The sequence below is a fragment of the Vanessa cardui genome, chromosome 29 (genome assembly GCF_905220365.1).
Source record: "Vanessa cardui chromosome 29, ilVanCard2.1, whole genome shotgun sequence".
NCBI lineage: Eukaryota > Metazoa > Arthropoda > Insecta > Lepidoptera > Nymphalidae > Vanessa > Vanessa cardui.
In genome coordinates this window covers 2,375,054-2,388,959 of record NC_061151.1, presented here as the reverse complement: position 1 = coordinate 2,388,959, position 13,906 = coordinate 2,375,054, and the positions used below count along the sequence as shown (strand labels likewise).

Below are 13,906 nucleotides of genomic sequence, written 5' to 3'. Positions count from 1 at the left end.
GATAATAATGTTGACACAAATTATTGTTTAATGAAAAAGTCAACTTATTGAGATACATAGAATAGAAATCATAAAAAAGCGTAGTGTTAATTACCTATTGACTTCCAAGCAGGATATATTAATTTAAATAATTCTATTTAACTAACTTGACTTTGTATTTTTTAAATGTTGAAATAGAGTAACTGTAGAATCTACTTTCCAAAACGGTGGTAGCTTCATTTAATTGTTTATTGACGATTCAAAAGTGCTTATAAAAGCCTACTCAAATAAGGTTTATTTTGATTTTGAATACATCAATACACTTGTATTTCTCAGTTTTTTATTCTAGAGTAATAACTGGCCAAAGACACAATATAATAACATGAAAAAAAAATGATATTACGACATAATCTTGGTAAATGCTATATTTACAACTAGTCTCATCATGTATGACATTACACAATAAATATTAACGAAATAGTAAATGTTAATTTATCACATATATGTAAATTTGAATGCATTGGAAATTTAATATGATTTGGTAATAGCATTGAGTATTAAATATATATTACTATAAAAATATTGTAATTGCTAAAAGTAACTTGTCTGTCTGTAAGTCTGTCTCTCACGACCAAACAAACGAATTTGATGAAATTTATTATGAATGAATAGGCTACTTTTTTTGCTTAACACATTACAACGACAACCTAAAACGAGCGAAACCGCGGGCAAATACTAGTTGTACACTAAATTCATATGTTATATGTATATGCATGAGTCGAGATGGCCCAGTGGTTAGAACACACGCATCTTAACCGATGATTGCGGGTTCAAACCCAGGCAAGCACCGCTGATTCATGTGCTTAATTTGTCTTTATAATTCATCTCGTGCTCAGCGGTGAACGAAAACATCATGAGGAAGCCTGCGTGTGACAAATTTCATAGAATTTCTACCACATGTGTATTCCACCAAGACGCATTGGAAGAGCGTGATGAAATGTGTTCCAAACCTTCTCCTCAAAGTTAGAGGAGGCCTTTAGCCCAGCAGTGGGAATTTACAGGCTGTTGTTGATGTATACTTACTTACTTACACAGAGTACAATATTTTGTAAACCTGGTGGCCCTGGCGCACTCGGCGTCCAGGGAACCGGGGAGTCCTACACACCCATCCACCTTCCATCACGTGGGGGACGCTCGTAATGCGTTTTTCCATCAAGAAAAAAAAATGGCTGAACTCGTTCAGATCTTGCAGCATCACGATTACGAAAAAACAAATGTTTTTACAGATAAAATATATTTTTTATGACATTCTTAAAATTCCGTATTATTTTTTAATGTTTCTAGTTTAGTGTTCATAGTTAATTAGTCCTTTAGAGTAGTTATATAATACTAGTTGTCTGACGGTACGCTCGCGTTTTAGGTTTCGTCAGGTGTCAACAGGGCCGTATTTAGGGGAGGGCAACCGGGGCAACTGCCCTGGGGTCTCCACATGAGGGGGCCACGTCAGTTTTCAGCGAGTTAACAAATACCGAGATATAGTCAAATCATAACAATATTACTACTAAATATTTTTAAAGTTACCGATACAAGTAAATAAATCAAAGCTTACTGATTGAAATTAAAAAGAAAACTAATTAATTCATAACAATATAATTATATGGTGTTCATGCTTTTGTTGGTCTAGGGCTTCCATTGCTTTGTGGCCCCAGGGCCTCTAGAACTTTAAATCCGACTCTGGTCAGGTGTCAATAAAAAGTAGCCTATATATTTCTTTGGGGTTGAAGCTTTCGTTATAGTTTTCATCAAATTCAGTTCAGTAGTTTGTGTTGTAACATACAGGCAGAGTTGTTTGTGCATATATAATAGTATATATGGAATGTTTTGTTTCAGAATGGTGCATCTGAATGTCAACAAGGAAAAAATGTCCCGCCATGAGAAAGCAAAAAGCGGCTTTGTAAGTACAAGTTAATTATATATTGTCAAGTAAAATCTTGTAAATAACCTCAATGCTGGGCTAAGACGTTCCCTTGGGCCATTTTTGAGATTTGAACCACAACGCTATAGCGCGAGTTGGTGACAAGTAATTTCCGATGTGTCAGTTTCCTAACTATGTTATCTTTTTAAGCCGAATATGAATTATTTGTACAAATTAAGCCCATGATCATACATACGCGTGTTTGAACCCATAGTCGGTTAAGATTAGTGTTTTAACCACTGGGTCAACTCACCATCATTGATATGAGAAATTGTTTTTTTTTTAATGAATTATTCGAAGCCTTGTTTAAATTATTATTTATTTACTTATTGCAAAAAGTTGCACCATCGACTTATCACTAAACACTTAAAATAATAAAATATTTAATATGAGTAACATTCGAGGTGATACATCTTTATAGGTGTAACGACATGATATACATAATACAAAATTAATTATTTTTTACTGTGCATATTAATTATTTTATGTTATGAGAATACTTGAATCTTAATACAGGATTGTGGATTCAAACTCAGGCCGCACTGAATTTAACTCGTGAAATTCAGTGCCACCTGAGTTTAATATTTACATAATTTCTCTCGTGTTTGGTTGTGAATGAAAACATCGTGAAGATTCCCGCACGTGTCATGTATATTATATCCTAATAATAAAAAAAAAAAATGAAATGAGGCCTTACTTCAGTAATGGAAAATATACCGGCTAGCTTATATTTTTTTAAATTTTACGTTAAATTCAAATTGCAAAAGACCAAAATCCTATCACAAAATATTTTTGAAATTCGAATGCAGTTTTTTTTTCAAACGTACTCGGTTACTGTCCTTGTAAATTATTCGTAATGCCAATAAACGCTTTGTGTACATACGATATCTTTGTTATCTGTGAATTCAGTCAGTTTTCAGGTGTATATCGCTGCGTGTACACGTACCATAACGTTTTTTTTTAAAGTTGTGATATTTTAAAGAATTATTACCGGGTTTTGTGTGTCGTTAAAAATCGATTACGATTTGAAATTGGAATGTTGTGATTGAATAGTGTTTGTGGTTTAAATAATGTCAATTCGATTTATGAAATGCATTGATGTGTGCGTGAACATTGTAACTGTGTGCGTGCGTTATATATAAATGAAAAATGTTATCGGGGTATAAACCGTGGAATTTAAAAATGCTATTTTTAGATAGTATATCGTTTTTTATAAGTATAATGTCAATTCGTATACATATAAATAAAGAAAAAAAATTATAAAATCATTATACAGTAGAAAAGTTTTAATTGCGTATTAAAAACTATATTAATATATATTTTTACGCGTTTAGAGAGATTTGATTGAATATTTTGACTATATTACTTATATATTTAAAAAAAAACATTCATCAAGAGTTAGTTACTGTCATTGTGTTTTTATATATATCTGTCAGTGATCAGCCATTGTTCGAAATTCGAAATATAAAATATTCTTCTATTAATTCGTTATATACATAAACTCCGGTATTACTAAAAATCGTTTTTAACAATTGTTCTTATTTTAAAAATGGCGTCATATTTAGACGTAGCTTAAGTAACGTAAGAGGATTAGAATTAATTAAATAAAATGGTATGGTGGATTTGATATCACTTAACCTAAATAACATTGATATTACACTTTTTTTTAATTATATCTATTTTACGAAGAGTTATAGTTTGTTTAAGTAACTTAGGTTTGCTTTCTCTTTTAAAATTAAGCAACACTAACTACAGGCAAGAACAGCCTGTAAGAGCAGTTCAGTGTAATACACAATGCACACAGAGGAATTTTTAAGTATATATGTACGCCCCGGCTTCGCACGTCTAAAACTGACAGTTCTACTTTATGTTGTGCATGTATTATACATATAAACCTTCCTCTTCTATCTGTCTGTCTATTAAAAGAAACCGCATCAAAATCGGTTGTGTAGTTTTAAAGATCTAAGCATACATAGGGATAGATAGTAAGCGACTTTGTTTCATACGATGTAATTTTAAATAATGATAGTATAATTATATGTGTGGTTAACAATATAAAACTAAATCGATGTTAGCCTCAGTCTGTATCTCCTTTTAATTACGCAACGGATTTTGATGAGGTTTTCACTGAAAGAGAAAACTATAAAGGTAGACCAAATATAACCAACCAAGTCTGCTTTTATTCAATAACCTCTTTTCGTTCTTACATGGCTAATGGTGGGTAAACCATATGTGAGGTTAATTAGCCAAGATATTATACTATGATGTATTTATTTAATACTATGTAATATATACACTAATAAGTTTCAAATTCATCAATATAACTGGCCATAGTCACAAACTTACTTTAATTATGTAACTATGGCAACGGAAAATAAAGAAGAGAACATTTGACACTTTTTTGTTGAATATAATTGTGAATAATAAAAAATTTCATTAACAAAATAATCTACTTGAATTTGAGATAAGCTTAGATCCTTTTATCTCAAAAGTGGGATCGCCCATACATAGAAGTAACATGGAATATTGTAATCTAATTATGTTTATTATTAAATTGTAACCGCGGAAAGCCGGGTCGTTTCTCTAGTGTACATATAAATATCTCAAACTAAAGCTGAAGTTAGATCTGATAAGTCATCCTCAGATGATAATTGTTTAATAAACAATGACAGGATTGCGTAATACATACATACAAACAAACTGACATATTTGTAAATATTCACTTACTATAAATACGAGACGACATATTTAGAGAGTGATGATGATGATGTCGATTTGACAGCTAACGGCATCCAGCTCAAAGGAGCCAGCTATGCTGAACATATACTGCAAGAGTTTTTGTTGATACCAAGTAGGTATATATAGGTAGGTAGGTACCAAATTCATCAGATATTCTATCGTCAAATAGTACTCAGTGTTGTTGTGTTCCGGTTTGAAGGTTGAGTAAGCCAGGGTAACTACAGGCACAAGACATAACATCTTAGTTTTTATGGTGGTTGTCTATGACCACTTGACATCACGTGGACCGTTTGCCTTACACTTTTAGATTGTTAAATTAAACACTACACAATCCGTTCAGAAAAGAAAATACTCTGATCTTAGAGGAACCTAAGAAAATCAATGAATTTCAATTTCCGGGCTATTATTGAGAATCAGTGAAATACGTTACTTTTATCGGAGTATTTAGTTCGGTACCCATAACTATAAGATCTGTGGCTTTATGTCAGCCAATAGACCAAACGAGGCACTGGAAAGAGTTTCCAAACAACCTTCATTGGAGCAGCATTGTCAAATGCTCCAAACCTTCTCCTTAAGGGGACTACATGAGCTAAATGCAAGTTTTAAAATGCCAAAAAGTATATAATCCAATGCAATAAACCAAATGAAAAAAATATATGTTAATCTTCAGGATAGATGCTAGTTATTAATTGTGTTGAAAACATGATGTAATTAATTTGGTACGATAGAAAAAAATCGCAAAGTTACCTCTAAAAAAGTCTTTTTTTGTTTTTTAACTACACTTATATACCTTCAATAATTTTGGTCTTTTGTCAGATTATTCTACAAACAATATACGAAAAATTTATTATCTTAATTATTTAGTAAAATCAATAGATTTTTTTTAAATCAGATTTTCTTATTTTCGACCAAAATGCGTAAGCATGTGTGCGTGAGCGCCTCGTACAGACACTGCCGGCCGAGGCCTGTTGCTATACAGACGTGTCGCTCTTTACACCGCATCGTTGCGAATAAAATCTCGTAGATTTTATTTTTGTGTAATTTTAATTGTAAATTAATTGTCGAATATTATTCTTTTATGTAAATAAATATATTAAGTTAAAATAGTCTAGTTGTAGTTAGCCATTTATTTTTTGTTAAGTTATTTTTTATAAAGTTTAATTTTGTAAACATGGGAAATAAAGTACAATCTGTGAAGAAAACTAAAAAACGTTCATATAAATTAAAAAGCCGAACATATGAAAGATAATATGAAAAGGTAAGAGTATTTAATTAGTAATCAAATATATATATATTATGAATATTGATTATTGGAAACATTTATTAAAAACAATGCAATTAGTTCGCATAGAATCAGATTTTTCGGCAGATTTCTTACAGTCACCATGGAGTATTTGGTCAATGCAAGCAAGTCCAAGAAGATGGTTCGGGTTCGATCCCCGCACTCTGAACTAAAATTTTATTATTTTTAAAGGACTATATTTAAAAAAATATATATATTTTATAATTATTAAAATTTAATTCCTAACAACTATGCATTTATTTTTTCAGAATTAAGAAAATCGAAAAAAAATAACACGGAAGCTATTTCTATTACGTTAGAGTTTAATTTTATCAATTTTGTTTATAATAGGAAATATAGTTATGTATGGATGAAATTTAATAATAAAAAAAAAAAAAATACAAATTAGCACATCACTTGAATATTTAGTGGTGCTTGCCTGGGTTTGAACCCGCAATAAGATGCGCGCGTTCTACCCACTGGGCCATCTTGAAATATGTAATTGTTGTGAACCAAAGAACTAAAATATTTAGAAGTGTCATATACGTAATTCAATATTTTTTATAGATTGGAAATAGTATCAATTAAAAAATTTTAGCTCGTAGCTTCAGTGAAAGGGGGTGAAATATTGATTGCAAGTATCCAAGATATTTTAATAACGAACGACCACGAACGAATAATTAAAAAAAATATTTTAATAAAAAAATTGAAACGAAATTTATTTGTTTTTTTGTTAAACCAAGAATAAATAAAAATATTTGAATTTGATTGAATCAGTTTTATTTCAAATATCAGTCAAAAACAATACAAATAATTCTAATATCTAAACTATTTTTATGAGATTTATGACTAAACCCACTGTGATTGACCGAGTTAACCAATAATTCTACTAAACCGACTTGACGATATTATTTTTATAGTAACTTTTCGATGCTGACTTTTTTATCTTAATTTTTTTTCTTTGTGTACCGATGTTAGTAAAACGAACAAACTCTACGCTTTTTGTCAGTGTACAAATTACGAACAGTTCCAATTTTATTTAATAAATCGCTCAACAAACTTACAAAATTTAAAAATAGGTACGATTTAATATTTAGTATTACAACTAATTGAATTGATACAGTAAAAATTAAAGAAAAAAATGTTTAAATTAACTATTTTTTGTACATAAAATAATAATAATTTAATTTTAATTAATTCAGTTTAATTTTATCATAATTTTTTAAATGACACAAAGAAATTAAAATAATTCTATTGTCCTGTCTATTTTTATGAAATCTATGATTGATAGAATTGATAGAATTGACTTCGCTTCGCTTTCGCTCGGCGCGGCGCGCGGCGGTTCGGCGCCATCTATTGGAATATTCAGGCGTAACCTCGCCGCCTCGCTAAGCGTAGTGCGCGCGGGGACATGCCGTTTTTGTCGTTAGTGTAAGTGTGTGCGCGTGATTCTCAAGGGCAATTAGCTCCTGTAGTCCCCTTAAAAGGAGAGGAGGTCTTAACCCAACTTGGGCATTGTAGAATGCTCCAAAACTTCTCAAAGGGTGAGGAGAGGTCTTAGCCCAACTAGGGAGAGAAATTTAGATGCTAGGACCGTATCATTACCATTATCAGTTAGTAGAATGACTCTTTGGTAATATATAAATATTTCTTATATGTCAAATTGGATGATAAATTAGAATCGAAGTTATAGCTCATTCTAAAAAAACTCTGAGTCATTTAAAAGAATGCAAGTATGTTATATATTTGATACAAGATAATAAGTGTCTTTATATTTTTGATAATATAAATGTTATCGTTCGGATAAAGCGTTGCATATCTGTATGTATATTTTGTTATATATAGATATGTAGTATATCTTTCTTATTGTTTATTTTAAGAAGGTTGATTAAATGGTTTATATTTTGGTACATAGGCCATAGATATCTGTCACTACAAGAACTATTGTAAGTGGTTTTCAATTTATTATGGAGACTGTCCAATTATGCTAAGTGGTCAGCACCGCGCTTTAGGCATTACTTAGGCACCACTGTAAGAAATATTAACAACCCTGTACATGGTCGATATACCACGACCCTTGGAAACTAGGATGCTAAATTCCTAGTCTGTAGTTACACTGACTCACTGACTCTAAAACCCTCGACCCTGGCTTGAATTGATTAATTGTTGGTATCTACCCAGAGTTAAATTAATTAAATGAAGCTACGACAAATAATGCACATTTAAAATTTTGTATACTTTTTTAATAGGACCTTATGAAAGTATTGCATCTTGTCTGACAAATCGCACACAGATAGTAAAAATGAATAATCCAAAGTATAATGTTTCGATCGCATGTGGCATACAAGGATCAATTCTAGGGCCTCTGCTTTTTCTCATATACATTAATGACATAAATCAATCGTTAATTTCTGGGGAAATATTATTTTTATATATAAATAGTACGTCTACGATACATGTTTTTTTGCTAAGTAGGATCGATTGATACTGATTGTTTAGTATTGATCTTAGGATAAAATACTTTATATCTCACACTGAATCTTGTCGAAGTTTGGGCGAGTTAAATTCTAGACTCCGATAGAGCACAGCTTTAATTAATTACCTAAATATATAAAAGGTGAAGAATATATTACACATACATACATATTTAAGAAATAATTAAAGAACGACATACTATCTAAAGATACGATTAAGATATTATATATGTTTCCTAATATTGTTATTTATATATTATTATAAATTAAACAATGGTCTTTTTTTCGGAAGTAAATTTATTTATAAACTAAATCTGATTAGATAACTGGTTACTCACAAAAGTGAAGTGATAATGATTTAGTAACTGATCAAGTGAAGTGAACAGATGTTGATTAATTGAACAAGTGAAGTTTGATTTTCCGTCGAAATGTATAACAGTGTGCCGAGATTGAAACGCAGGGAGACATGGAAACGCCGTAGTGGAGTAAGTAGTGATAAATTAAAGTAATAAGCTAGTAATGTTCCCACTGCTGGGCAAATAACCCGACATAATATGACCAAACGGTTCGAAATTTTTGGCGTCATGCTGATCCAAAGCGGTTCATTTCCCCTATTCATTAAAAAAATAATTTGTAACGGGTGCAGTCCAAAGTTAATTTGGTTGATATAATCTATACTAATAATATAAATGTGAAAATAACTCTGTCTGTGTGTCGCTCTTATCGCCTAACCAATTAACCGAAGTTGGTTAAATTTGGTGTTAAGCAAGCTAGAAGACCTAGGACATCTTTTTTGACTAACAAACGTGAAAGCAAACTCTCTAAAATGCGACCGAGAAAAAAGGCAGCGTACGACAGCTAGTAAAATATAATGTCTGTCGCTCTTTTACTACCAAACCAACGAAACGATTTAGTGAAATTTGATTTTAAGTAAACTAAAAGTCCAAGGAAGGATATTTTTTTTTGCATTTTTTTTATTTAATTTATAAATTGGCAGGCGAGCATATGGGCTACCTGATGGTAAGTGGTCACTATCACCCATAGGCAATGACGCTGTAAGAAATATTAACTATTCCTTACATCGTCAATGTGCCACCAACCTTGGCAACTAAGATGTTATGTCCCTTGTGCCTGTTGTTTGGCGGTAGAATAACTGATGAGTGGGTGGTACCTACCCAGACGGACTTGCACTTGAAATCAACCCCCTAAAATGCAAGAGAAACCGCAGCGACACCTACTAAAATATATATAAGCTAAAATAGTAATTACGAAGTGTGTAGCGTGCTAATAATAATAATAATAATAATAATATAGCTTTATTTATTCCATACATTACAAATAATAATAATAATAACGGAAATTAACAAATAGATCTTTAGTGATAAAATCAACTTTAAATACATTACAGTAATAATTAAAGCGTATAAATTAGACATTTGATTTTCATGATCTCCCATTCAATTTAATAAAAAACTACCATCTATTCAAAAAAAATAAAAACAAAAAAAATAATAATTGATTGATAAACATTATAAAAAATTAATTAATGAACATTAAAAAATCATTATAAAATATTGAAATTTAATTATTAAACATTAAATTCAACTATTGCTAAAAATAAATCATTAAATATTAAAAAAAATAAAATAAATGTCCATTTCCCATGCTTTTGTAAGTATTATTAATGTCAATTATTTAAATATTAAAATCAGTCGTTAGAAATTAATTAGTTAGTTGTATATTTATATATATTTTTTTTTCAATGTATGGACCCCTTTCGGGTATAAGCCTCCTCCAAAGAATGCCACACGTTTCTGTCTTTTGCTGTCTCAATCCAGTTTCTGCCTGCAACCGACACTAATTCGTCTTGCCACCTTATGTATGGTTGTCCTCTGCTTCTTCTTCCTTTTGGTCCTTTCCATTTTGTTATTGTAAATGTCCATCTTTTATCGGTGTATCTTGCTAGATGGCCAGCCCACTTCCATTTTAGTGTTTTAGCAAAGAGTAAGGCATCAGTTACTTCAGTTTTGTTGCGAATGTCTACTGCTTTCACTCTGTCTCTTAAGGTGATTCCTAGACAGCTTCTCTCCATTGCTCTTTGTGTGGCTTGAATTTTTGTCTCACATTTTGTGTCGAATGACCATGTTTGGCAACCGTAGATTAGACATGGTAGTATCGCTGAATCTAAAACAATTTTCTTTAATTTCATTGGGAGCTTGGATTTCAAAATCTCTTTGTGAGCCCAAAACTTCTTCCAGGTTGAGGCTATTCTTCTATTTATTTCTTCCACATTTCTTTTCACATTAAATGATAATTGCTTCCCTAGATAAATATATTCCTGTACATATTCAAGTGGCTCATTGTTTGTTAAGATAGGTATCATTTTGTCATTGGTCATGATTTTTGTTTTGCTGAGGTTCATTTCTAGACCGATACGATTGCTTGCCATCTGTAGATCATTTATCATAACACTTAATTTTTCAGGATTTTCTGATAACAAGACGATATCATCTGCAAATCTTAAATGACTCAAGAACCGACCATCAACATTAATTCCTTGTGTTGACCAAGGTAGATCTTTCATTATATTTTGTAGTACCGCTATAAACAGTTTAGGTGATAATGGGTCACCTTGTCTAACCCCTCTGTTGATGTTAATGCATTTGCCTGTTTTTTCAAGTCTCACTTTACTTGTACTTTTACTGTAAATGTTTTTCAGGATATTTATGTATTTGACATCTACATTTTGACAGGTTAGAGCCTCCCAGATACTGTTATGAGAAATAGAATCAAAAGCCTTCTTGTAATCTATGAAGGCTAAATATAGCGGTCTGCGAAACTCTAGATATTTTTCTATTATCTGTTCTATTACATGGATGTGATCAACTGTACTAAATCCTGATCTGAAGCCAGCTTGTTCGTAAGGTTGGTGACTATCAATGGCTGGGGATATTCTCTTTAATAGACACGAAGCAAACAGTTTGTATATACATGACATGAGGCTTATTGGTCTGTAGTTTCCAATGTCCGTTGGGTCTCCCTTTTTGTAAAGCAGAATAATTTCAGACTTTGTCCAACTTTCTGGTACTTGTTCTTCAGTGAGGATTTTATTAAATAGATGTTTCAGTGGATTGAGCAGTAGTTCTTTAGCATGTTTTATATACTCGTTTCTGATGCCATCCGGGCCAGGTGCTTTATCTAGTTTTAACTTTCTTATGTTATTAAGGATTTCAAGACCATCAAACAATTTAACGTTAGACTGTGTTGTGGTTATTTGACTGCATGTAGTTAGTTCTTGTTTTGAGTTTCCATGACTGTATAGGTTTGCATAAAAGTCAGTTGCTATATTGATAACTTCCACGCGGGATTTGCTTTTACTTAATCCTGATTTCAGTGATGGAATCCAGCTCTTTGAATTATCTAGTTAAAAATAAAATAAAAATGGTGATATAAAGCACGCCATCTTTTACTTTGTAGTTGATAGTATATATTTTAGAACTATATGTTTTTGTTTTTCTAAGTGGTTTTTGTTGTTGTATGATGTTTTATAGCTAGTTATCGCTTCTGTATTAAAGGGTAGGGGGTAACACAAGCGCAAGTATATTTAAAATTATATGTACTTTGCCGTTTCATAAATTAAAATCATTTGGAAAAAATACACTGGTAAAGAAGGCATATTATACAATACGTGATTATATACTTGATAATAAATTTTTATAAATAAAAAAAAACCGCCTTCAAAAATGAACTAAAAAGAAAAAAATAATCAGTTACATCCATATCCAATTTATGATTTTTTAATCACCTCTCAAAGTCGGTGCCAACATTGCTAATATAGGTACATAATACATACATACAAAAATTAAATCTATTTATTGTATAGATGACACCATTAGACAAACCCTACTATCGATACATATTAAATGATTTCAATATAGGAATTTATTTACTTTGTTGGCACCGACTTCAAAAGGTGATTAAAAAATCATAAATTGGATATAGATGTAACTGATTATTTTTTTCTTTTTAGTTCATTTTTGAAGGCGGTTTTTTTTTATTTATAAAAATTTATTTAATGCTTTTCAGTGTTGTTTTGTTATTTATAATTACAATTGGTAGTGTTTGTCATTCACTTTATTATACTCAGTACATTTCGGATTTCGACTCTAACATAACTCAACGCCGTTTCAATACGATGTGGACTGCAACTCAAATTAAGCGTTACCTAAGTTACAATAGCCTAATGTTAACTGCTCATCGCCAATTAGACAATACCATTTTTCCTGATGCAATGCCGTTAATCATTGAGGAATTCTCCTGGTAGTCCACCATCAGCTAGACTTCATCATAGGCATGTTTACTAACATCAATTGCTTGACGACTATCTTAAAGAAATAGAACTAAACCCGTAAAATAGTTACTTACTAATATGTTCTGACTAGCAGTTGTGGTCTTCATCATCAGTTCCACTTCATCAAATGTCACTTTTCGTGAGCATATGACCAAGGCACTTTGAATAAAACCAAAATCACTATAGGTGTGCCTATAAAATTTGAGGAGTTCCCTCGATTTCTCCAGGATCCCATCATCAGATCCTGATCTCCTGACAATGGGACCACCTGTAAAACATGCCCTTTCAAACAAAAAAAGAATTGTCAAAATCGGCCCAGCCATCTTCGAGTAATTCGGTAACATACATAAAAAATAAAAAAAAATAAAAAAAAGGCCCCGACGAATTGAGAACCTCCTCCTTTTTTTGAAGTCGGTTAAAAAAGCGTGGAGTTAATATTAGTTAAATTCCAGGAAGGATATATTACATACATATATATTTAACTAACGTGACCCTTGATTTTATATCTGATTAGGATTATAAATACATTTAATTACATTTGCTTCTTCCGAATGTCGTTTGCTAGTTTTACTTATTGTAAACTGCAAACAAACTTTACCTTTAAATTTATAAAATATACCTATATGCCCCTAAAGGATCCATAGAAAAGTAGCCTTTGTCAGTCCCGAGACTCAAACTATCTTCATACAAAAATGTTATCCAAATCGGTTTAGCGGTTTCATCGAGAACATATAACACAAAAAGTTACTGTCGTATTTCTAATATACAGGGTTATTGATAACTCGACGTATATCCGTTAGGAGGTGATAGGGGTGACTATTTGCAATAATTTTAACCCCCATATGCATAATCCAAAAGTAAACCATTTTTGAATTATCACGTTTTTTTGAAAATTTGTCAAAAATGCAACTTCAAAAATTTATTTAAAAAAGAAAGTATCGATTAAAATCTATGTTTTTCTTTTGTTTTATAAAAAAAAAATGCAAGACGGAAAACGAAATTATTTCAATACATTATTAAATCCCGAGACTCAATCTATCTTCGTACAAAAATGTAATCTAAATCGGTTTAGCGGTTTTATCGAGGAGAGTGAACACACAAAGTTA

General features: G+C 31.4%; 1 protein-coding gene across 4 annotated transcripts in view; it reads left to right on the top strand.

Annotated features, from left to right (window-relative positions):
- The window catches only part of LOC124541916 (protein diaphanous), a 67,078-nt gene that overhangs the window by 1,826 nt on the left and 51,346 nt on the right, over window positions 1-13,906 (top strand). Inside the window, exons 1-2 of one of the 4 annotated variants that reach the window (XM_047119845.1) lie at window positions 2,879-3,008; window positions 8,742-8,934. In XM_047119845.1, coding sequence (XP_046975801.1) covers window positions 8,878-8,934 — 57 coding nt within the window. In that variant the 5' untranslated portion in view covers window positions 2,879-3,008; window positions 8,742-8,877. Of the gene's footprint in view, window positions 1-1,869; window positions 1,934-2,878; window positions 3,115-8,726; window positions 8,935-13,906 lie in introns of those variants that run through there. The other 3 variants (XM_047119842.1, XM_047119841.1, XM_047119843.1) reach the window with 3 other exon arrangements.